General features: G+C 39.6%; 3 protein-coding genes and 1 long non-coding RNA gene across 5 annotated transcripts; 2 read left to right on the forward strand and 2 right to left on the reverse strand.

The window, feature by feature from the left end:
* The first annotated feature begins 273 nt into the window (after window positions 1–273).
* LOC122048955 lies at window positions 274–7,973 on the forward strand. Of its 2 annotated transcripts, none has more exons than XM_042610462.1 (9): window positions 274–444; window positions 1,151–1,974; window positions 2,406–3,739; window positions 3,996–4,287; window positions 4,391–4,612; window positions 6,165–6,338; window positions 6,564–6,755; window positions 6,867–6,980; window positions 7,420–7,973. In XM_042610462.1, exons 2-9 carry the CDS (start codon window positions 1,258–1,260, stop codon window positions 7,732–7,734), a joined length of 3,360 nt encoding a protein of 1,119 aa, XP_042466396.1. In that variant the 5' UTR covers window positions 274–444; window positions 1,151–1,257; the 3' UTR covers window positions 7,735–7,973. The 2 variants fall into 2 exon arrangements, with proteins under 2 accessions (XP_042466396.1, XP_042466402.1); XM_042610468.1 differs by having other exon boundaries at window positions 2,415–3,739.
* A 2,196-nt stretch (window positions 7,974–10,169) lies between these two features.
* On the reverse strand, window positions 10,170–13,161 carry LOC122048973 (receptor protein kinase-like protein ZAR1). The gene is made up of 2 exons (XM_042610479.1): window positions 11,298–13,161; window positions 10,170–11,155 (listed from the first exon to the last, which is right to left on the reverse strand). The coding sequence occupies exons 1-2, from the start codon at window positions 12,856–12,858 to the stop codon at window positions 10,458–10,460; spliced, it is 2,259 nt and encodes a 752-aa protein (XP_042466413.1). The 5' UTR covers window positions 12,859–13,161; the 3' UTR covers window positions 10,170–10,457.
* A 481-nt stretch (window positions 13,162–13,642) lies between these two features.
* On the reverse strand, window positions 13,643–16,296 carry LOC122037419 (proteasome subunit beta type-5-B-like). Its single transcript, XM_042597177.1, has 7 exons — window positions 15,976–16,296; window positions 15,748–15,877; window positions 15,347–15,453; window positions 15,045–15,179; window positions 14,617–14,720; window positions 14,423–14,523; window positions 13,643–13,920 (listed from the first exon to the last, which is right to left on the reverse strand). Exons 1-7 carry the CDS (start codon window positions 16,093–16,095, stop codon window positions 13,793–13,795), a joined length of 825 nt encoding a protein of 274 aa, XP_042453111.1. The 5' UTR covers window positions 16,096–16,296; the 3' UTR covers window positions 13,643–13,792.
* Window positions 16,297–18,746: 2,450 nt separating this feature from the next.
* On the forward strand, window positions 18,747–21,163 carry LOC122048981. Its single transcript, XR_006130762.1, has 2 exons — window positions 18,747–19,669; window positions 20,558–21,163. It is a non-coding gene; the product is annotated as an uncharacterized LOC122048981 (long non-coding RNA).
* The last annotated feature ends 3,965 nt before the right edge of the window (window positions 21,164–25,128 follow it).

The following is a 25,128-nucleotide window of genomic DNA, read 5'->3' on the forward strand; positions in this document are numbered from 1 at the left end:
GATAGATTTAGAATTTAATGTGTAACATAGAAGATAGGACAATTATATCCGTTTACAAACGAACATTCTTTTAATAAAAAATAAAAAAATGAGGCTATTTTGATTTTTACCCAAGTAATAAACAATAACAAGCAATTTTATTATTTTAAAAAACCTAGGGATATTTGGAAAAAGGTAATAAGAGGCAATTTTTTTATAAAAAAAATCCCCTAAAAATTATTGGCCGGTGACGGCTGCTGCTTTTATTAAAATTCTACTCTTTTAAACCTTAAATTGAATACTGATTCTTCTGGTGTCTTTCTTTACCCCTTGCAGGCGGTCTCTACTCACGCCGTCTTCGTCTGACCACCGCCGGAAGCGGAGGTGCTCAATCGGAGGGAATGCGGAGAGGCGGGGCCATTCGGAGGTCGGTTAGACGGCCCAGATCCTGGCTGGTGCCGCTAGGTGACATTTCCTCGCGTTTTATCTCTCGTATAGACTGTTTTTTGAGCTTGGGTTGCTGAAAATTTTGACCTTTGTTGGATTTCTCATTGGGCCTTTTGTTTCAGCAACAAGGCGGTTGAGTTGCTTGCTCGCCGATACCATTTCTAGGCGAGCTCTTGTGTCTGAGATGTTGGTGACATTTTGGGGTTTCTTTGAGATTTCAGATTCGTGGATTTCTTGTGGTTTTATTTTCGGATTGCTTGGACAGGGATTTGGTTATATTTTGTTGATTCTCGTGGTTTTCCTCAGAAGTGAATCTCGTCTATTAATTATTAAGCAGCCTATACATTGTAGTTAAATGAGGAAGCAGTAAGCTGGAGTTCTTTCCTTTTTGTTCTTCTTTTCTATGGGTTAATTACGACTATTTTGATGTAGAATAGTTTTAAAATCTCCCCTTTGATTTGGTTGGGTGAAATTTGACACATTGTGCCGCTCTTGTTGTTTCGTGTTTATGCGATCCATGTAGAGTTTCTGCATACCAGAGTATAAAAAAATTCATTTTTTAGTTTATTGTTAGTTGCTTATTTGTCTGTGTCTAGAACAATTCATTGAATCCACTAGATAGGGATTAGTATTTCTTCTCCCTTTTTCCTGTAATTGTGACAAGAATCCTAGCTTGAATTTTTTTTTTCCCCTTTTCTAATGGGATTTTACTTCTGCTATCAAGACTGAAATTTCAGAGTCTCTGATCTACGTCTGTGGCATTACTGAAAGATAGTATCCTGTGGCATTACTGAAAGATAGTATCCCACCTTGAAATCCAATCTTGGAGCCATGGTTCTCGGTCTGCGATCAAAGCAGAAGAAGTGTGCTGTTCATGTGGAGTACATAATCCACATCCATGAAATAAAGCCATGGCCACCATCCCAGTCCCTGAAATCGCTGCACTCCGTGGTCCTGCATTGGGAGAATGGGGACCATCAGTCTGGATCCACGTGCATTGTCATCCCTGACCTCGGGTCAGGTGCAGCAGAAGGGAAGCTTGAATTTAATGAGTCCTTCAAGCTTCAAGTCACATTATTAAAAGAAGGTTCAAGCAAAGGAAATGAAAAAGGTACATTTCAGAAGAATGCACTCGAGTTCAACTTGTATGAACCCAAGAGGGATAAGTTTAAGGGGCAGCATTTGGGCAGTGCAGTAATCAACTTGGCAGAATATGGCATAGTAAAAGAAGCTGTGACTGCTAACATCCCAGTGACCAGCAAGAGAAGCTTCAGAAATATAATGCAGCCAGTGTTGTACGTTAAAATCCAACCCATGGACGATGCAGACATGGGTTCTATTTCTGGAGAGAGTCTCTCAAAGGAGGTACCAGTGGATAAAGATGTGAAGGAATCAGTATCAAAGTTGATGAATGAGGAGAATGTTGAGGAAAATGAAATCACATCCTTCACTGATGACGGCATCTCTTCTCTTTCAGCTCTTGATCACTCATCTGCTCAAGAGGTCAAAGCAGATACATTGCTTCATAATGACGCAGAAGAGAACAAGGTAGTTATTAAATATCATTATATGAAAATATCAAAGTTATCAAATTATCCACAACTTTTGGATTGAGATGTGTATATATAATCTTGACTATTTTCCTCTTCTTTTTTTGGGTTAATATCTAACTATAGTGCTTGCTATAAAAATATAGTGAAATTTACACTTCGTATCAAATTTATATACAAAGTACAAACATACAAAAAATATTTCGGTTATGGCCTGCCTTATTGGATATTGATGGTTCATTTAAATAATTTATATATCAGTAAATTATTCAGTTATGGCCTGCCATCAATTTTATATTTACAATTTGTTGAAGGTAAATAACTGGGTCACTAATATTGATGGTTAATCTAAACATTTATATATCAGTAAATTGTTCATTTTGGATATGCAATTTGTTTTTTGAGGTAGTGATGGGCAATGACTTCTAGGTTTTGCAGAATGTACCTGAGATAATGAATCCAAATGGAGTGGTGGGTGATTCTGAATCTAAATTATGTTTGCCATCTGTGCCCACAAAACTGGGGTCAGAATTAAAAGAATCCCATCTAAAGGATGCTGCTCTTCATCAAAACAATGCCTTACCTGAGTCTGTGTCAGTAGGCTCTTTAAGCATTACTAAGGGCCAAGAAAATATGAATGAGACCCATGGTGAGTCAGAGACTAGTTTGTTGCTCATCATGGAATCAAATATCATAAGTACAGTTTCATCTTCAACCCAGAAAATTCCAGAGGAAGTGATTGGCTCTAGCAGCACAAAAGATGCTACAAATAGAAATTCTCTGAGTCAGGAAGTTGAAGAAATATCAATAGGTTGCAGTAGCAGAGAAAATGTTGTAGAAGTCCAGGTACATGTGGAAGATAATGGTCTGATGACAGAAATAGTTGAATCTTCTGATTTCACACTCCAGGCAGAAGTTTCTAACATATCTGAATCAGAGCCAAATATAAAGCAGAATGGAAAAACAGAAGAAAGTATAAATGATTCAGAGGAAAGCATAAATGAGCATGTTGCAGACAATATTTTCAAGGAAAAGCAGATGGGATTAATATTTGGTGCAGAAGTGGATGAGGATCATCTTACTATTAGTCAAACTATGAATGGTGCCCTTGAAAGTCCTGTTGGGACAACTGCAATTCTAGAACATATTTCTATCATTCAGCAGAGAGAAACTAAGCAAAGTAAGGGTACTTTATCAACTGATGCAACCTTATCTAGCTGGAGATCTCTACATGAGAGACACAATAGCTCTTTTAGTACTGAAAGGCTGAGGACCATGAAGCTTTCTGTAAGATCACCCCCGCACTCAATGGGAAGCATAACATATGGTGCTAATGAACAGGATAAGGAATATGTTAAAGAAGTTGATATCCAAGAAGATGCATCTAATACTAGCACAAATTCTGGCACTGATGATGGAAGGGATGACAATGGAAGTACAAGCTCAGGTTCAAGTAAAGCAAAACAATTTCCTAGAAGAAATGGAAGGATCCTTTCCAATGACAAAGTCCATGAATTGGAACTTAGAGTCAAGTCACTTGAAGCAGAGCTGAGAGAAGCTGCTGCTATAGAGATAGCCCTTTACTCTTCTTTGGCTGAGCATGGGATTTCGGCACATAAGGTCCACACTCCTGCTAGAAGGCTTTCAAGGATGTATAGGCATGCTTCAAGACAATGGCCAACAGAAAGGATGACAAGTGCTGCTAGGAGTATTGCATCAGGACTAGCTTTGGTTGCAAAAGCATGTGGACATGATGTGGCAAGGCATGTAGGATATTCCTTTTTTCTTTAACAGATTCAACTATTGTTAGCAGAAAAAGAATAGAATATGTAGACTATCTGATTACCATCCATAACTCCTATCTAAACTTTTGTCATGCAATTGCTAGTTCCTATCTCAATAATAATCTGATGGATAAACTACATAACTTCGATATTATTTGGAATTTGCAAGTTCACTATATTTTAGTTAATGCTTCACTACAATTAATAGTAAAATTTTTATTTCTACTTTGAACAGGTTGACTTTTTGGTTGTCAAACACTATTGTTTTAAGAGCCATTGTGACAGAAACAATCAAATACCCAGGCGCTAAGCAATCTGCTAGTACTCAGCTCCGATATAATGGATCTGTGAAGTTACCTGGGAGCAAGCATTCCCCTTTGAAATGGGAATCTGTCTCTCATAAGAACAAAGAGTTTTCTTTTTCTGAAAGTTTTGGAGACTGGGATGACCCAGCCACCTTCATTTCAGCACTGGAAAAGATTGAAAGCTGGATATTCTCTCGAACAATTGAATATGTGTGGTGGCAGGTCGATTCTTTATTTTTGTATGATCAATTTCAGGGATTTACCATGTAATTTATCCAGTGTTAGACTTGTGTTCTTGGATGGCTGACATCAGTGTCTATTACAGATTTTCACTCCATGTATGCAGTCTGGCCGTGTAGGCGGTGCACAGCAGTTAGGTTCATTCTCGAGCAAAAGCTTTGGTAAGCAGCCAAGCATGGTCTATCCACAACAAACAAATTTGTCCCTAGAAATTTGGAAGAAAGCTTTCATAGATACCTCTAAACTGCTTTGCCCTCTTAGGAGTGAAGGACTTGAGTGTGGATGCTTGCCTATGTTATCTAGAATGGTAAGTGTAAGCTGCTTCTTATTGCTGCCATCTATGTTTGTGTCAGTGAGTGTAGATTGTAGTGTATCTTATCATGGATCCTTTTGAACAATGTCATCTTTGTTTGTGTCAGGGAGATAATAATGTGGTAAACATGCTCAATAGTAGATTAGTAGTAGACATGTTAAAGAAAGCAAGGAAGTGAGCATGAGATGCTGAAATTTCACCTCTCAGTCCTACATCAGTATATCAGACTTAAGTATGCTTAAATACCAAAAGGTTCACCATCAGCTCCATTGATATTTTGGGTTAGATTGGACTTCCTATTGGGCTTTAACATGGTATCAACGTTGGTCCCTTACTTCTTGCAATGTTGGGCCTTGAGGGGTATATTTAACTAGACATGTTGAAGATATTAAGGAAGTGAGGAAAGGATGAAACGCCACCAATTAGTCCCACATTCTTAAGTGAAATTGCTTACATACCAAAAGGACCCCACCTAAGTTGCTTTGTCATTTTGGGTTGGTTGGGTTTCTGCTTGGGCTTTAAAATATGCCATGATTCTCATTAAATTGAAAACTTATTTTGAGGAAGTCATCAAATTGAAACCTTGAACTGAAGTGTCTGAGTTAATAGCAATTGTGATTCCCATTAAATTGAAAACTTATTTTGAGGAAGTCATCAAATTGAAACCTTGAACTTAAGTCTGACTTGGTAGCAATTATTTAAGTCTGAGTTGATAGCAATTATTTAAGCTACTAGATATGACGGAAAAGTATGCCTGCTAGGATTTGTTTATACTAGTATATAAATATATAGTTTCTCCTCACATGAGATACTGCATCTTCATGTGTCATCGATGATGAGTTTTGATTTACTAGTATTTGGGTAGCATCCACCAAATGAAGTAGCAACAGCATCATGTTTTCATCAGATGCATAAGAGATCCTTAACCTTTCTCAATGGAATTGGTAGCCATCTATTATAATATGAAAAAAAATGTTTTTAAAAAAAATAAATTAGATGCGCCATTTAATTATTTATATTCAAACCTTTGTAGGAAGTTCACATATATATCAAGGCTTTTAAGTATGTTGAGTGACTTTCACAAATATCAGAAAACATGTTTGAGTTTTACATCATCTGTACAGCCAAAATGGATTGATTTTAGTGGTCTTATATATAATTACAATTGCCCCTAAATTTTTACGCATTATTTAGTTTGCATCTCCAAAATGTTGGTGCTAAAAGTTCTTAGAAACTCATACAAAATTTTTTATGTTAAATAGAAGTTCCACTTACCTCATCAAACTTCTACATATAATTCATCTTAATTAGTTTGTCCCTCCAGAAGTGAAAGTCGTCCACCACTTGTTGGAACCCTCATTATATTTCTGTTTTCCCAATCTACTCCTGCCAATGCAAGCCATGTTTCTTTTTTCTTTCCATGAAAATTCTGCTTACAGTAATCAGGTATATACTTCTATAGTCATGAGAACTGTCGTGACTACAATTTGCAACATCTGTTATAGCAGTTAATAAAATTGAAATCCTAAGATACATTTCTTCCCAGGTCATGGAACAATGTGTGGCAAGACTTGATGTAGCTATGTTCAATGCTATTTTACGTGAATCAGATGATGAGATCCCTACAGACCCAATGTCTGACCCCATCGGTGATTCGAAGGTTCTGCCTATCCCTACTGGTTCATTAAGCTTTGGTTCTGGAGCTCAACTTAAAAATGCCGTAAGTGATATTAGCGCACGTCTGTAGATACACAATTTACATTCTTATAAATGTTCTGCAAAAGCATTTAAGATAATTAAATCATTGCATGTTCAAACTGTTCTGTTCTATGTATTTCTCATTTGTTATTGGTGACAATGTAGAGCACATATAAATATCTTTAGATACATCATTCTTATGTAGCCACATTTGATATATAGTCTTTGATCTCTGCTTTCATGATAGGTTGGAAATTGGTCTAGATGGCTGACAGACTTGTTTGGTATGGATGTGGATGAATCTCATGCTGATGGCAACAGTCAAGACGAAAAGATATCAGTTGCAAAATCATTTAAATCCTTCTATTCATTGAATGCACTTAGTGATCTTCTAATGCTTCCAAAGGATATGCTTTTAGAAAAGTCAATCCGAAAAGAGGTTTGCCCATACTCTGTTACCATCCTTTTAGCCGCAGAGATTTCGAACTTGTAAGGCACCCTATAAGTTATTATTGGAAAATGTGATCCTATTTCTTGTTTATCTTTGAAGGCATGCTCAACATTTAGTCCAAACGTGATCAACCATATTCTTAATAGATTCCTGCCAGATGAATTTTGTCCAGATCCAGTTCCAAATGATGTCCTTCAAGCACTGGAATCTGAGGTTAGTTATGAAAAGCTTCCTCATCCTCAGTTCTCCATTTATGTCGATCTGCAATTACATTGATCTTTTGTTTGTCATTGAATGTGTTTATATGAAATTTATCAGCGATAGACTAGTCCATCTCATTTAGTAAGTCAAATTCATCAACTATTCTGCTTTGCAATTCCTGAAGTTCGTTTAGCACCAATGAAGAAAAATATGTATACTTTCTCTTCAATGTCGTGCTTCAAGTGTCGATTTTGAAGTATTGTGTAATTGTATATCAATTATGTTTCTACGAGCACTTCTAGTCACTAAATGTAAATTAATCTAGTTATGAAGAAAACTTAAAAAAATTTATTGCAATCATCGCATACCATGTATATTAACATCCTAACTCAGATCAGTATATTTTACCTAGAAATCTATTATACTATACTTGATCTGCAATTTTTATCAGGAATATGCTGAGAGCAGCCAGGAAGAGATAAGAAGCATTCCAAACAATGCATCTCCTATAATTTACTCTCCCCCATCAACTACCTCAATTGAGAGCTTTATCGGAGAAATAAGAATCAACTCACTTACGAGGATTGGATCGTCTGTCATCCGAAAATGTCACCAGAGCGACGATGAGCTCGACGAATTCGATTCACCTCTATCCTCCATCATCAATGGCAAGTCCCCTAGTCCAAAATCTGGGAACAAAGAAAATGACAAATTCAGTTCTATCAGATACCAGTTGCTCCGTGAGGTTTGGAGAATTGATGAATAGTCACTTATTCTTCTCGCATTTGTTTTCTTTTTGTCGTTGTTTTTTTCTATGCATGATTGCAGCAAATAGAAGTCCTCATGTATATAATATGCCTTTTTTTATCAACTTGAGTTGCATAGGGATGCATGCTTCCGTTAAGCTGTGTAGACCTCTCGAAGTTTTCAGAGCTTGAAAATTTGAAATAAAAAACGTTGTATTGATTATTTACGGCCCTTGTATCGAAGTATTGTTTACAGAAATTAGAGTCAACCAGATAGAAGCATACGAGTATGATTAAATTATGCAAATCTCAAGAGTTTTAGGGTTGATGTGCCTCATGTGCTCCGTTCTAGCTAGTTGAATCGGTTAGATGGTTCTGGTTTATAAACATGATGTATCTCTTACGTAGAGGTGTTATGTTGACTAGGCCGTCTCGTCTCGTCTCGTCTAAGTGTGACATAATTCTCGATGTCTGGCTCGGGCAAAGCTATACTCATGTTGTGCCTCAAGTGAAGCTACTAAGAATGCTCGACACTACATATCTCAATCATAACTTGATCGACTTGGGCCCGCAACTCATTAGACACCCTCGCTTTCCATGTGAATATCATCGACTGCTCCTTCTAGGTCAGGGATGCAGCCAAAGTCGAGTCCTTTTGTCTTCTAAAGTGGAACCCTTCTGTCTCAGGCTTGTGATCAAAAGTGCTAGACCCTTTATAGTGCCTATTAGTGCTTGTACGTCAAAAAAAAAAAAAAAAAAAAAAAAACTGGTGTTTTATATTAAGGGAAAATTTGCAAATAAGTTCCCAATCACAATTTAAATTTTATATGTAGTCCTCATATCCAAGAAAATTTTATTTTCAATCCCTAACCAAATATAATAGACACCAATATATCTAATTGTCCTTTGTATTTTTTAAGTACAAAAAGTCTAAAAATAAATAAATTGTTGAATGTAAGAGAAATTATATTCATTTTTAAACTTTTTATACTTACAAAATATGAGGGGCAATTAGGTAATGATGTTTGCATAAAAGAGCAGAACTTTATATGCAGAAAGTGGAAATAAAATTTTTTGAACATAGGGACTACATGCAAGTTGAAGTTGTGAATGGTGATTTTAAGATAATTTAATCTAAATTTGCATACAGTCCCCAATCACAATTTAAACTTTGCATGTAGTCCTCATGTCTAAACAATTTTATTTCCACTCGTTAATCAAATATAATGGATACCAATTAACCTAATTATCCTTTCTATTTTTTAGGTAAAAAAGTTTAAAAATGAGCAAAGTGTTGAATTTAAGAAAAATTATATTCATTTTTGGACTTTTATTACCTAAAAATATGAGGGACAATTAAGTAATGATATTTGCATAAGGGAGCAAAACTTTGAATGCAGAGAGTGGAATTTAGAGCTGTAAACAAGTTGAGTTGAGATGAGCTTTCGGTGTTCAAGTTTGTTTGATAAGGCAACTAAGCCGAACCGAGTTTAAAATGAACCAAGCTTTTGAAATAATTGTTCAAGCTTGACTTAGTTTATTTTTTATCAGCTTGAGCTTGTTTGAACCTTGGCTTGAGCTTGATTCGTTTCGATGTTATGAATCTCTCAATTCAAGCTTAGCTTAAGCTTGGTTCAAACTTGACTTGAACTTGGTTCGAACTTAGTTTGTTTAAATGTTATTAAGCTCTCAAATTCAAACTTATTTGATTGTTTGAAACTTTTAGTTATTTGATTGGTTATTGAGTTTGATAATTTAAATTATTTATTTAACATATTGAAAAGAATTTTATTAATAAATATGATTTGTTCATGAACGCTGTTCACTCATATTGTTCACGAACGTTGTTTACGAACGTTAACTAGCTGAACACATATGTGTTCAACCTTGTTTGTTTAACTTAACGAGTTATTCAAGTTTGTTTATTTAATTAATCTGGTATATATCGAATGAACATAAATAAGTTCTTATCAAAAAGAACATCAAATTTGTTCATGAACACTTGGTTCATTTACAGCCTTAGTGAAATAAAGCTTTTTGGGCATGAGAAACTATATGCAAAGTTAAACTTGAGATTGGAAATTTTAAGACAATTTATTCTTATATTAAGGGTATGTTTGGTTAATGAGTTTGGGAATGAGGGAATGGAATGATAGTAAAAGATAGTGTTTGGATTGTGGGTTTGGGAATCACATTTTAGGAATGATTACTAGATTTATGGGAATCAACCAAACTCATATAATTTGATAAATTTCATTTCCATTCTCATTCACATTCCATCCTACTATCAAACTTACACTAAATAAATTAGAAAATGTTCAGAAAAAAATACAACTCAATAGGCTCAATTATAGCAACATGGACTCGTTTTTAAATTAACCAAAGAATTAATCTCCAACTTTTTTTAATAAACAAAGTTATCATGAAGAGATCACTCATATTGAAACATAAATCATGATCAAAGCCCTTCTACCATTATCATGAAAATTCTTAAGGAGAAGCTCTCTGTTTTTTCCATCAACACATTAATTACTTCAAAGATAAACTAATACCACAAAGAATATATATATAGTACAAATACTCAACCATCTATTTATATTCTACCCAGACACTTCAAAACTCCGATATTGACTTCTTTTTATCTATTTATAATTGCGATTTTTTTTTTGTGTAATTGGATTTTTTTTTTTCATTTTGCAAAAGATTTCAAATATGCGATTAATTTTCCTCGCCTGCCGCGTGCTCACTTCCTCCCTGAGCCGATCCGGTCGAGTTCCTCCGACACCGTCTTCATCCTCGGCCTCGCGTCCGGATCCATCTCCGTGCACGACAGCGCCACGTGGAACGCCGCCATCACTTCCTTCTTCGCGTGCGTGTCCCGGAGCAACACCGGATCCACCAACTCGGACAGCGGCCTCGCCTCTTCGAGTCCTCTCCTTACCCACTTCACCAGCGCCGGCGCCAGCTGCTCCCCCGACGTCGACGGCGCCGTCTCCGGCGGCTTCCCGGTCAGAATCTCCAGCAGCACCACGCCGAAGGAGTACACGTCCGACTTCTGCGAGGGGCGGGCCGCCGCGGCGGCGGAGGCGCGGATCTCGGGGGCGCGGTAGGGGTTGGGGCGGTCGAGGAGGCCGGATTTGGAAGAGCCGGAGAAGGAGGACGAGGTGAAGGGGAGCGCCCCGCCGATGAGGGCGGTGGCGGAGGAGGAGGACGAGGAAGGGACTTGGGAGGAGGAGGTGGTCAGGGAGAGGAGGACGAGGAGGCCGAAGTCGGCGATGTAGGGGTTGTAGTCACCGTCGAGGAGGATGTTGGAAGGCTTGAGGTCGCCGTGGACGAACTTTCGGAGGCCGCAGTCATGGAGGTGGGCCATGCCGCGGGCGGCGCCCTTCGCGATGCGGAGCCGCACCGGCCACGCCACCGTGCTCGGCTGCCCCGACCGCCCTGGATGGAGACGAAACAGAGTAAGACACCGGAGTAGTATTGTGCAATTATTGGATAAATACGAGGTCCAAAGTGAAAAGTTTTGAAAATATTGGGAGCAAAGTGTCATTTTCTCTACGAGGGTTGAAAGAGATGGGATGACCTCGAATAGCGGCGGCGAGGTTGCCGTTGGAGATGAAGTCGGTGATGAGGAGCTTCTCGTCAGGAGCCCAGTAGAAGGCGCGCAGCCGTACGATGTTGGGGTGTCTCACCCGCCCCATCGCCCTCACCTCCGCTGCGAACTCCTTATACTTTCCTCCTCCTCCGCCGCCGCCGCCCTCGCCCAGCCGCCTCACCGCCACAGCCGTGCCATCCCCCACCACTACCTTGTAGACGATCCCCTTCCCTCCTTTTCCCAGAACATATGCCGACGCCCGAAGAAGCTCCTCCAAGTCCACCTTGAACCCCTTGTCCATCGCCACCAGTTCCCCCTCCACGCCGCCGCCGCTCACCTCCTCTTCTTCGCCCCCCTCCTCCACTGACGATCTGCCTCCGCCTTTCTCGTTACCCGGTGGTGCCCACACCCACCCGCACCACCGCCGCTTGCTGACGTCTCCGTCGTCGCCCCCTCCTAGCTTCGCGGTGTCTTTCTCCTGGTCCTTCGCCTTCCAGTACGCGCACACCACCACCAGCCCAACCAGCGCTACCCCGGCCGCATCCGCCGCCGATATGAGGACGATCATACCCTTCCGCATTCCCTTCCTACCCTCCTCCCTCGTGGTGCCTAACTCCTCCCCCTGCGACCGTACCGGCACTTCCGCCTCCGGTGAGGCCGGCGCCTCGCAGGGGACCATGAGGGGGAACCCGCAGAGTCCTGGATTGTTGAGGAACGCCATCGGACCCTGATTGGCCAGCGATCCCGTCCCGGGGATCTCGCCGGAGAGGTTATTGTATTGCAGATCGAGATTCACCGTGGACGGCAGATTCCCCAGCGAGGTGGGGATCGGTCCGGAGAACCGATTGTGTGAGAGGTTCAGCGTGCCGCTGAGGGAGTCGAGCTCGCCGATGTCCGGCGGGATGGGCCCTTCGAACTCATTGGAGGACAGGTCGAGCTGCACGAGACTGACCATCTCCGCCCATATCCCGGCGGGGATCACGCCGGAAAGCCCGTTCCCATCCAGACGCAAGCGCTGGAGCTGGCGGCAGTTACGGAGATCCGGGGGGAGCGGTCCGGCCAGGGCGTTGCGGGATAGGTCGAGGTTTTGCAGACGGGGAAGGTTGCACGCAGCGGCGGGGAACTCCCCGGAAATGAGATTGTCGTAGAGAAAGATGGAGTGAAGCGAGGAGGCGTTGAACAGCTGGGGCGGAAGGGCCCTGGACAGGCGGTTGCCGTGAAGGTTGAGCCGGCGGAGGAACAGGAGGTCGCCGAACTCCGACGGGACATAGCCGGAGAGGTTCTTGCCGGAGATGGAGACCCCGACGACGCGGGGGTATGCGAAACCGGTCACGTTGGCGCAGGAGACGCCCAGCCACAGGCACGGGTGGTCATCGTCCTCGCTCCAACCGGCTAGCGCCGACGAGGGGTCGTCGGAGACCGCGGCCTTAAAAGCCAGCAGGATAAGCCCGTCCGGCGACAACGACGCGCATCTCCTGGCCATTTCAATCATGTGAATTATGCAACAAATGCTGGCAAAAAAGCACGAGCTGCCGATGCTGCCCTTCATCGAGCCAGCAGCGATCGCGTCGGCTGCAGCTAGCCGCTTGCAGTGCAGTGTGTGGCTTATAACAGGGGTTGGAGTATTTAACCGAGAGGAGGCATCAGTTGTGAGCGGGACACGGAATCAATGGGGGGCAGCTTAGGCGTCTTCGGAACGAGAGTAGAGGCGAAGCAAAGCTTTAACTTGGTTGTTACTTCATGAAAGCCAAGGCACTTTTTCTTTTTCTACGTAGCCACCATTACTAGATGTGTCTAAACAGAAGAAGAAGCAGCAGCTCGCACTACCAGTTCCATTGACACTCCTTAACTTTTGGTCTATTTGCCTGTAAATTTCATTGGCATCATGAGCTACCCGATGCCCAAATTTAATCGTTGGGACCCAGGTGTAGTGATGGAAGTTCACTAAAGTTCATGGATTAGTAGACAAGCATCCCTTATTGCTGGGTTTTTGCATAATCCTATAAAGTTACTTTCCAGCGATGAACCGGAACAGCCTCTAATTTGCAATGATATTGATATTTCATTAATAAGATTTGTATCTGTCATGATACGTACAGTTTGTATGTAACCAAATGGGTTGGACGACAGTTAGATGCTTGCAAATGTTGTAAAGGAAACCTGATGATGATACCAGCACCCACTTCTGTACCAGAAACATACTTGAAAGCTACACAACCACTGAATGATAAATTTCGATGGTTTTCAGAATTGTCTCCAGTGATGACTGATGATGACATTTATTTTTACTACCATCAGAATTCAGAATTGAACGCATATCGTAGGCATCAATCTAACGTTAATTATTTGGGTCTCAATATGATATGAAATTGATTTGGAATTTCTAAATGATGACAAGGACAGAAGATTTAATATTTTACATTGATATCGTCTTTAGTTTTATTGCGCAAAACATGCTTCAGGCTGAGAGAATTGAGAGAACATCAAGCTGCCGAAGTGTCAGCCATTTCTTGCTCAGTAGGGGTTAGTATCATGGGATAGTACTTGTAATGGAGCTCTCCGACATCGTCACCAGAGAGCTTCTTCCATCCTTGAGGCCCAACGTGATAAACTGAAAATGTAAGTGTTAACAAAATCGTATCGACAATTGAGATCCAAGTACAGAGTGATGAATGGACAGCAAGTATAGCAGAAAAATGAAAAACATTTTGTTCAATCAGGGAGGGTTTATTTTAATGGAAAGATGGGACTGCGTAATATTGTAAATCTATCCCCATCCTCCTAATTTTCCACACAAATTAACCTAATCTTAGAGCCAATAATTAGTAGCACCAGAGATAATAAAACAAAGCCAATTATTTGCAATTTCCATGTAAGGCAGATAAAATCAATCACAGCTATCTGGCTGGCTAAAGCTCATTTTTTGGACATGACAGAAAAGGAAGAAATGGCAGGGTTGAAAGACTTTCCAAAGAGCAACTTCATGCCTCGTCAGACGTAGAATAAATAGGTGAAGTTGAAAAACCAACATTGCATTGTTGCACACAAATTAATAATTATGCAATAGCACGAAAGGAATACCAACAAAGAAAACAAAAACGTGAGAGGCATACCACTGGCTACTCCACCACTAGCTCCATCATGGAAAGTTGCATGATAAATGGCTCTGCGTGCCAGTTCTGCAGCTTCCTCAACTGACATGTTAAATTGATATCTGAGTGACAAAATGAACAAAAAAATTAGTTAAAGGTTAAACCACCATGAGGGGAAGAAGAAACACCAAACCAAAGGCAAAACAGTTTCATACCCGCTATCAAGAACACCATAAGCGTACGGACTTCCTGAGCCCACTGAGAAGCGTGTTCCCTTCAACCTACCACCTTCGTTATCAACATAGTACAACCCAGGACCCTAAACTCAAGATAACAGGTGCAATTAAAAATATCAATATATCATAAACAGATTGCTCTCTTAGCATTAAGTATTTCCCCATTAATGTTTTCCTTTTTCTTCTATTAATTTTTGTTAGTTATTTGGTCCAATAGTATTAAATATTCCTCTATTAACTTTTTCCTTCTGTCATGTTGTTAATCTTTTTTAAATTCGTTGGGGTAGTAATGTGCATATTATATTAATTATCATACTTAAATTAGCGTAACTAATCTATAAAAAATTATAAAACCCTTGCATAGCAAGGGAATTAGATACTGAAAGGGCCTATTCCTACTTGTATACCTTTTCATCCCATCCAGCGATCATGGTTCCTACTGAAAGGCCCATTCCTTTGTATGAGTAAAGTATGTTCGCCAATAGCTTTGAGGCACCTGTGACTGAGATTCTTCTCTTGTTTGCCAGTTCGTGAAGGCGACACTACACAGGAACAAAATTAAAATAACAAAATTTCCTAGGAAAACAATCCCACAGTCAGTAGTTACGGTATTGCAGGCACTTTTTGTCACCTAGCTAAGATATAAAATTTACTCGTATAGAGTGTGCACACAGGCACATATAAAACTCGAAGAAAATAACTGCTATACCTTGATTCCCAAGTTTCTATGCCAAAATTGGCAGTCTGCAGCACCTCCAGCTATCGTACCGAGCATATGCGGGTTTATCTCAACGATCTTCTTGACACTTTGCGAAGCTGCAAGGTAAAGTACCAATTTCCTCTCAGAAAGTAATCAGAAAGAACAAAGGCTCAAGATGATCGATTCAGGTAAAAGGATTTTATCACACAGTAATTTGTTCTCTGTTTGAATTTCATGAACTTTTTATACGGCACGAGGTTGGGGAACGCTCTTCGTACTTCAGCCGATTAGGAAATGTTACAGATCAACCAGAGAACACAGACAAGAACAAAAAGCCCCATAGTATACTCGAAGCTAAAAAAATCACAATATGGCTTCGATTGTTCTGAATGAATGAGATAAAAACTTACAGATATATCCTCCCATGGTGGCTCGGGAATCGGCAGCGACAATAACCCCTTCCTTGAAGACGAAGGCGAGCGTAGTAGTCCCTTTCGCCGGTTTCGTCATCTGGATTGCGTCCTTTTGGAAACCATCAAACTGAAGCAAACGGGAAAGAAAGAAGACGTCAACACGATGGAAATATACCCGCAACCATTGCAAAAAAAAAAAAACGGACAAATTCATCAAGGACACACATCGGAACAGGCCGGGAGTTGGAACGAAGCGGCCGCCAAGGGGTTCTCGCCATGATCGGCGACGACGCCTCCGGGAAACAGAGGACACGATTCAAACCCACTCAAATCGAGCTCCATCATTCGCGAGTTAGGACGACGAGGAAGTAAGCTAGAAACCCTAGATCGACGAGGAGATGAGTGAAGTGAAATGCCGTTGAAGAGTTGCCGCCTTGTTCATGAAGAAAAGAAGAGCGCTGCCTTCTTGCTCAAGAAGAATGAAGACGAACACAACCTGTTCGCGAAGATCACCACATCAGACCCGACCCGACCCGCAAACCATGTTGTCGGACTTGCCGATCCGATAACCCATTACTCTACTTCGGCTCTAATAGATTTTTATGCAAATTATATATATATATATATTTTGCAGGATATCAATCGTTTTTTTTTAATTTTTTGATTTTTTTAATATTTTAAATTTAAAAAATAAAGATTTCTTTATATAAATTTCTAATACATTAATATATCTCCTCAATATATTACAATACTCAGCAAATACTTAAATTGATTTTATTTTAATTTTTTTTTTAAAACCAAATATTATAACCTAATTGAGAAGCCTGAACCCCATAGTTAAAATCTAAAAAAAAATAACAACTTTGATACTATAACCCAAAGTCTGAACCCTAGAGGTAAAATCTAAAAAAAATAACTTTAATACTATAACCCAAAGCCTGAACCCTAGAGGTAAAATCTAAAAAAAAATAGCTTTAATACTATAACCCAAAACTTGAACCCTAAATAGCTTTGATACTATAACCCAAAGTCTGAACCCTAGAGGTAAAATATTAAAAAAAATAACTTTGATACTATAACCCAAAATCTGAACCCCATAAATAAAATTTTAAAAAAATATTTTAATTATTTTTTTTAATTCAAAAATTAATTATTAAAAAAATAACAAAACACGAAATTTTGAATTAAAAAATAATATTTCTTTATATAACAGCTAAGATGTTAAGATATCCCCTTAACATATTACAATACTCCATAAATACTTAAATTTAATTCATTTTTAATTTTTTTTTAACTAAATATTATAATCTAATTGGAAAATCTAAACTCCAGAGGTAAAATCTTAAAAAAAAAAATTAACTGAAAAATTATATCCTAATTAGGATGCCTGGATCCTACTAATAAAATCTTAAAAAATATATTTTATTATTTTTTTAATCAAAATTAATATATTTTATTTATTTTTTTAATCAAAATTAAAAAAATAAAAAAATCATGATATACTGCACGACGCGGACAGTCGTGCACTGTGCATGTCGCGCAGTATAACAAAATCGTATATATATATAGAGAGAGAGAGAAATGTTATGCTACGGACTATTATTTATGGATTACTACGGACTAAATGTCATGTCATTGTTTTATTATTTTTTTATAAAATTTTTCTCTTTCTTCTTTGTTTTTTTTTTTTCTTTTGCTTCGTTCTTCTCGTTTCGCCGAGAAGCAGTTCATCGTGCCGGTGGCCTTCGGCCACCTGGACCCACCCACACTATAGCCCAGGGGAAAGGTGAACCCGTCGGGGATTGCGGCATGGATTCCGGCCACATCTCGATTCCAGCCACGATCCAATGCGGTCGCGGCCATGTTGGGAAGGCGACCGAATTCCAGCGCTTTCGCAGTCGGAGGCAGGCGATTCCGGCCACAACTCCATTCACTACAAGAAAACAGGGCTTCATAAACAGAGTTTTAAAACAGAATTAAAATTTGTTTCAGATTTTGTTAAATTAGAGACGAATTTGCTACAGAATTATTAATCTGTTTCACTTTAATAAAATATCATATTTGCAAAAAAAAATTGAGACGGAATTTGAAACAAATTTCAGATGAAACTACAAATAAATTTTTATAAACAAAAATAAATACAGATTACAAACAAAATTTGAAACGGTATAATTTCTGTTACAAAATTCGTTTAAAATTTAATGAAAAATTGAAACAGAAAATAATCCGTTTCAAATTTATATAAATATTGATAATTTTAAAAAAATGAAATTAAAATGTATTTCAGATTTAGATAAATTAAAGATGAAATTACTATAAAATTACTAATATGTTTCACTTTAATAAAATATAATATTAGAAAAAAATTGAAACCGAATTTGAAACGAAATTATAAATAAATTTTTACAAACAAAAATAAATACCGATTATAAAAAGAATTTGAAATTATATAATTTTTGTCACAAAATTTGTTTAAAATTTAATAAAAAATTGAGACAAAAAAATAACCAGTTTCAAATTTATATAAATATTGATAAAAAAATTTAAACATAATTAAAATACATATTACAAACATAATTAAAATTTTAGATAAATTAAAAACGATTTGAAATGAAGTTGTAACTAAATTTCTATAAACAAACATAAATACATATTACAAATAGAATTTGAAATCGTATAATTTTGGTCACAAAATTTGTTTAAAATTTAATAAAATTAAGAAAATAATTTTTTTCAAATTTATATAAATAATAATAAAAATTTTAAATAGAAAAGAAATCTATTTCATATTTATATAAATTAAGCAAACATTTGCTATGAAATTACTAATCCATTTAACTTTAATAAAATATAATATTAAAACAAATTGAGACTAAATTTAAAATAAATTAGAAACAAATTTACAAATAAAATTTTATAAAAAAAATACATATAAAAAATGAAATCTAAACAAATTATATTTGCCAAAAAAAATCTATTTATAAAAATGACAGGGAAAAATTCTATTTCAAATTTTTTAAATTTAAAAAATTCATTAATACAGTTATGAAGCAATTCAATCTATCCACTCAGATTCTGTCATCCTGACCATTCATCTAGATTTAGAGTGCTCGGATCTCTTCATCCAGATGGATCTTTATGATTCAAATCCAAATCCAAATCATCCAGATGGATCTTGCAAGATGTCGGATCGGCGGCCGGCGGCGGCGGTCAGCGGCGGTCAGCGGCCGGCGGCGGCGGTCGGCGGTGGGGGGCGGGGGCCGACGGTGGACTAAGGGCAGATTACGCCCTACCAAACGTTATCCCTTTCTTTTTCATCCCGACATTTCATTCCCTACCTCCCGATCGCACACCTCAAGCCCACACCCGAACCTCCCTTCTTCCTCCTCCAACCACAGTCCACCAAGGTCGGCGGCCGCTGCCCTCATCACAGTCGGCCTTCACAACACCCCATCTCACCTTACCCTCTCTCGATCGGGAGAAGCTCCTACCGCCGACAGCCCTTCTTCATCTCCTCTACCTCTCCCAATTGAAAAAGGAGGAGTCATCTCGTCCTCTCCAATACTCATCCCCGGCGCCACCACCACATCCTTCCTCACCGGCGGCCACCATTCTATCTTCTTCCTCACCCAATCGGGAGAGGAGGCACCGACCATCTCCACCTTCTTCCTCTCCCGATTGGGAGCGGAAGCGCCACCTTGGGAACTCTCGAATCCGAGGCTCTTCCATTCATCCATCCTCATCCACAGCTCTCTATTCAATTGGGAGAGATTTTGACAGCCCACCTTCATCCACCTACAAGTTCACATCAGTGAGCTTCAGGATTCCAAGCTCTTCTGCACTATACACCCTTCCGAATCCGTAGGTGGTAGCATGATTCATTTCCGCTGCTCATCACACGCCATCCATTCCGCTCGAGGTTGAAACTTCATCCACAACTGTCGTCTATCCGCAGCATTCTTTCGATGTGTTGGTTGATTTTTTTTTTTTGTGTGTGTTGGGTTGTCTAGTTTGATTGTTGAATGGTAATGACATTAGCTTCCCATGTTAAGATTGCATGCACTTTGGTTTAACTTGATTAATGCTCACATGGTGTTTGATGAAATGTTTCTTCCATTAGTTGGACTCTAGTTGATGCATTAAGTTGTTCAATTTCTTGCAATGGTTATTTCGTTTGAATATTTAAATTTGTGTTCTTTATTTGAATGCAATTATGTTAGATTAGATTAGGATTCATTGTATGTTAGTTTCGTTAGATGCTTACTTTATGTTGTCTCTAATTCTCCGCAATTGTACTTAATTAGATTAGTTTTCATTACTTGTATTGTCTTTCATTTATAGTCTTAGCAACTTAACTAAAAACCCCATCACATTTCATTTCTTAGTCTCCGCAATTAGTAACAAATCTGTGATGTTGGCTAGGAATTCTAAATTCTACAATGTTGATATTGAATTTTGAGTTGTTATAGATCTATGATATATAGTTTTAGTTATCTGTAATTACATGACTTTATAAATTTAAGATGCTGTTTCAGTTTGTTTCAGATTCTAATATAGTGATTTTAGTTTCAGTTACTTCTGACAAAGTAGAGGTATGCATTATACAGGGTGCATGATGAACCTGCCATGCATATATATTTTTACTTTAAATAAAAAATTTTGCAACATGATGAACCTGCCATATAGGTCGCATTAAGTATGATAAGGGGTGAATGCATTATTGGTTATTAAAATTTCTGTAAGTTGCATTTATTTTTTTGTATTTATGACAAGGGGTAAATATTTTTTATTTATTTATGTGATGCAGGATATAAGTAGAGGGAAAGATATTGGTTTCAGCAAAGAAAGATCAAGGGGGAGAGGATACGGAGATGATACTCTCTTATAATACAAGATAAGTATATATATTAATGGTATACAAATTGAAGAAATCATTGAGTTACATAATATTTACTTTGATTATGCATGTATGCAACATGATACAATGCATGAATTTGACAACATACCAAATGAAATACAAGTGTGTGAATTTATCTCAATATTGTATTTATTAAATGACATCCATTATAATAATGTATTTATTTGTTATAGGATGAGGAGGGGAAATCAATTTCAGAAATTATTTAAAGCTAAGAGAAATGGAACTCATCACATAAAATAGGCAAAAGGAAGAAAAGCTTATCGAGGAAGGTAGATAAAGAGAAGAAAATCTAAAGATGGTTCGTAAGATAATTCAAAAGGTGGGATATACAAATCATTTGTATGAGGATTGGTCCCGGGGGCTCGTGATAGACGAAATGAAGATTAAAGTATTTGTGATAAAATTTAAAATTTTATCAATTACTTGCTAAATTTAGTTGAATGATGTGAATATTCATTTATCTTTAATTGTATGATACTTTTAGATTAGAAATTGTTGTTTAATATTTATAATTTATTTGAAATTTATAATTTTTCTTATACAGTAAATATAGAAATAAAATATAATAAAATTTTAGTGATAAATTTTAATACAAATTTACATATGGATTTATAAATAGAATTGTAAACAAATTTATAAATAAATTAAAATTATATTTGAGATTTAAAATAAAACTAGATACGGAATTTATAAACAAAATTGTAAACGCATTTATAAATAGAATAACATTATATTTATTATGTAATTTGAAACGGATTAACGATGGATTCAAAACAAAATTAAAAACGAAATTTGTATTTAAAATTAATTTCATTGATTAAATTAAAATCAGATGTAGAAACAGTTTTTCGATTCGTTTATGAAATTAGAGATGGAAAATTTTAGTCTCAAAATTAACTACGGGGCTTTCACTAACGGAACTTTGAGGCGGAATATTCCGTCTCAAATATTCTTTAAAGACAGAAAAATGACTTTCAGAGACAGAATTTTTCGTCTTTAAAACCTTATTTTCTTGTAGTGATTCCCATGGCGATCAAGCTTGATTCCAGACGATTCCGGTAGTGTTGGGCAGGCGACCAGATTCCGGCGCAGTCGCATCCGGATTCCGGCTGAACTGCTTCACGGCGAAATGAGAACGAACGAAGCAGAAGAAAAAAAAACAAAGAAGAAAGAGAAAAATTTTTATAAAAAAATAATAAAACAATGACATGACATTTAGTCCATAGCAATCCGTAAATAATAGTAATATATATATATATATATATATATATATATATATAGATTATATTTGAAGTTTGATTCGAAGTTTAAAAATATAAATAATTTTGGCTCGAGCGCACATCGAAATAAAATTTGAGCTCAAGTTTGATTCGAATTGTTCGAACTTGATTCAAATATATTCAAATTGTAATTGGAAATGTCTCTAATTCAAATTCGGTTCGAATTATTCAAACCTTAATTCAAATATATTTAAGTTAAAATTTTATTAAAAAAATTAGAATTTGATATGAATTCAGTTTGCGAGCGGCTCATAAATAATCGAACAAAATACTAGAGGTGTGAATTGGGATTGAAAAAAAATATTCAAACATGTTCAACTTCAGTATGAATTAAATTTCTTTTCGATCCTACTTGAAAAACTTACAAACTGGCTTGATTCATTTTCACTCCTATCATTTAGCATTAAGTAAAGAAAAAGTAATGATCCGATGGTAAGGGGGGACCCGTCCGGTAGGAGGCCAAAGTGGTCAACACCCGGCAGCCGTTCGACCAAGCGGATTACCTTCTTGATCAGCAGAAGGAATGACCGCCCCGACATTTTGACAACTCGGCCAGACGCCGAGTTTCTGACGCTCACAAGGCAAAGCGGGAAGAAACGGAAGCCGAGTGGCCATCCCGCTCGGCTAACGATAGACGCGACATTCAGCCGACTGGCCCCCGCTCGACCCAGGAAAGGTACTAGCCGAGCGATTCCTCCGCTTGGCCCGAGAAAGGCGCTAGCCGAGCGGTTCCTCCGCTCAGCCCGGTAAAGGACAAAGGGAGCAGGTGGCGAGATCTTCCTGGGAACCAGTGTCGTCGACAAGAGGCATGGTCAGTGGCATGGTCGTACAGAGAATCGTACGGAGAAAGCTTCCACTGTCACGTCAGAGATATGCTCATGCTATTAAGGTAGAGTGTCGGACATGCTTTTCTGACACATCCATTCCATGTATGCTTTGAGAAGCGCGCATGCCTCGGGGAGCGTGCACGCGCATCTGGAGAGCCTTATATAAGAACCCCCAGACTTCGACGGAAGTATGCGCATTTCATTACTGTAGCTACAGTTTTCACTTCTTTGCTCTACATCTTTCTGTCGGAGATTTAACTTAAGCGTCGGAGGGTCGTCGCTGGGAACTCCTCCCCGGCTTGGCGTTGTGGTTGCAGGTTCACGGCGGCAAAGGAGCTACGTCTTGGGAGTCTTCGACCAGTCAACAGGAGCGCCACATCCCCAGTGTCCATTGACTCAGCACTTGGATAGGATCAAATTGGCGCCGTCTGTAGGAACGCACCTGAATCCGAGTCAAGGAGATGGAAAAAGTTGGACGCCCGCACACTGTGATGCTCTCTCAAGGGGAACTTGACGCACTCGTATAGGCACGAGCAGCAAAGCTAATAGAGCAGTAACAAAAGACACTAGTCGAGCGGCTGGCACATCAAGCAACTTCAGCATCCGACACACAGGCAGAGGCGCCGCCCCGCCTCAATCCCATTCTATCGGGCCTTGTTCCAGACGCCCTCTGAGATTGCGCAAGCGAATCGAGACCGGTCTTCCTCAGATGAAGCTCCCCTCGAGATGCGAGAAAGGGCAAAGCGCCCCAAGTTGACGCATCACCCAAGCGGATCAACCGGCAATTCTCTGAAGCAATTCTGCAGGATCCTTTGCCAAGGCACTACGCACCCTTGGCGATCGGCGAGTACAACGGGTCGACTGACCCAGACGACCACCTCGGCAAGTTCGACAACGCGGCAACCCTTCATCAGTACACAGATGGAGTTAAGTGCCGAGTCTTCCTCACCACTTTGTCCGGCTCGGCACAACGTTGGTTTCGAAGGTTGTCGGACGGGTCGATTCGAAGCTTCAAGGACTTTAGGACGACCTTCCTCCATCACTTCGCGAGAAGGCGCTATCAGAAGACCAGCGTCAGTCTGTTCTCTATAAAGCAAGGGTCGAGAGAGACTCTTCGGACCTACATTCAACGCTTTAACCAGGTGGTCATGGACATCCCCATGGTCTCGTCTGAAACAATAATGCACGCCTTCACCCAAGGGCTCGTAGATGGAGACTTCTTCCGCTCGCTCATCAGGAAGCCACCCTGCGATTATGATCATATGCTAAAGAAGGCCAACGAGTATATCAACGTGGAAGAAGGTCAAGCGGCCCGAAGGAAAGAAGCGCCATCGGAGGCGACTATGCACGCCAAACGGAGGCCGCTAACTAGCCACCAACCTCCAAGAGGGCCCCGAGCCGACCTGGCGCGACCACATCAGGAAGCGAGGCCAAACACCACCAACACGTGGCGGCCGAACGCCCAAGGCCCAAGGGAAAGGTATGGACTCCTATGTTCTGTGCCTTCCATCAGTCACCCAGCCGACTCCCAGGAGTTATTGCCGTCGATCGCCTTCCCCCGAATTGCGATATCAGTGGACGAGTGTTGGACGGCGAGAGGAGACCAGAAGGTCACTCGAGCGTCACCACCATCATCAGGCAAGGAGTGATGACCGCGCTCCGGCCCCGTGCAGGCGAGTCGGGCACTCCGCTCCGGAGGAGGGAAACCGAAGCAATGCCGCTCGAGGTGAAATCAACATCATCGTTGGTGGACCGACCAGCGGAGACTCCAACCGAGCCCGAAAGTCGTATGCCAGACGACTGGAAATCCATGCTGTAAGATGCAGCCAAGAGAGGGCGAACGGGCCCGAAATCAGCTTGGTCCTAGGGATCTTGAGGGGATCGAAGTACCGCACGACGACACCCTCATCATCCGTGCGGTAATCACCAACTACAATATTCATCACATATTTATTGACACAGGAAGCTCGGTCAACATCATCTTTAAGAAGGCCTTCGACCAGCTCCAGATAGACCGGGTCGAGTTGCTACCAATGACAACCCCTTTGTACGGGTTCACTGGCAACGAAGTCCAGCCGATTGGTCAGACAAATTTGGCTATATCACTTGGAGAGAGTGGCTCCGAAGGACCAGGACCACCACCTTCATCGTCGTGGACACCCCGTCAGCCTATAACATCATCTTGGGCAGGCCGACTCTCAACAAATTCCGGGCGGTAGTCTCAACCTATTGTCAGAAGATCAAGTTCCCCGTAGAAGACCAGGTCGGGGAAGTCAAAGGAGATCAATTGGCTGCTCAGCGTTGCTACGTCGAGATGGTGAAGACGGAGGCTAAGTCCGCACAGAAAGCT

Source organism: Zingiber officinale, chromosome 1B, assembly GCF_018446385.1.
Source record: "Zingiber officinale cultivar Zhangliang chromosome 1B, Zo_v1.1, whole genome shotgun sequence".
NCBI classification, from domain to species: domain Eukaryota; kingdom Viridiplantae; phylum Streptophyta; class Magnoliopsida; order Zingiberales; family Zingiberaceae; genus Zingiber; species Zingiber officinale.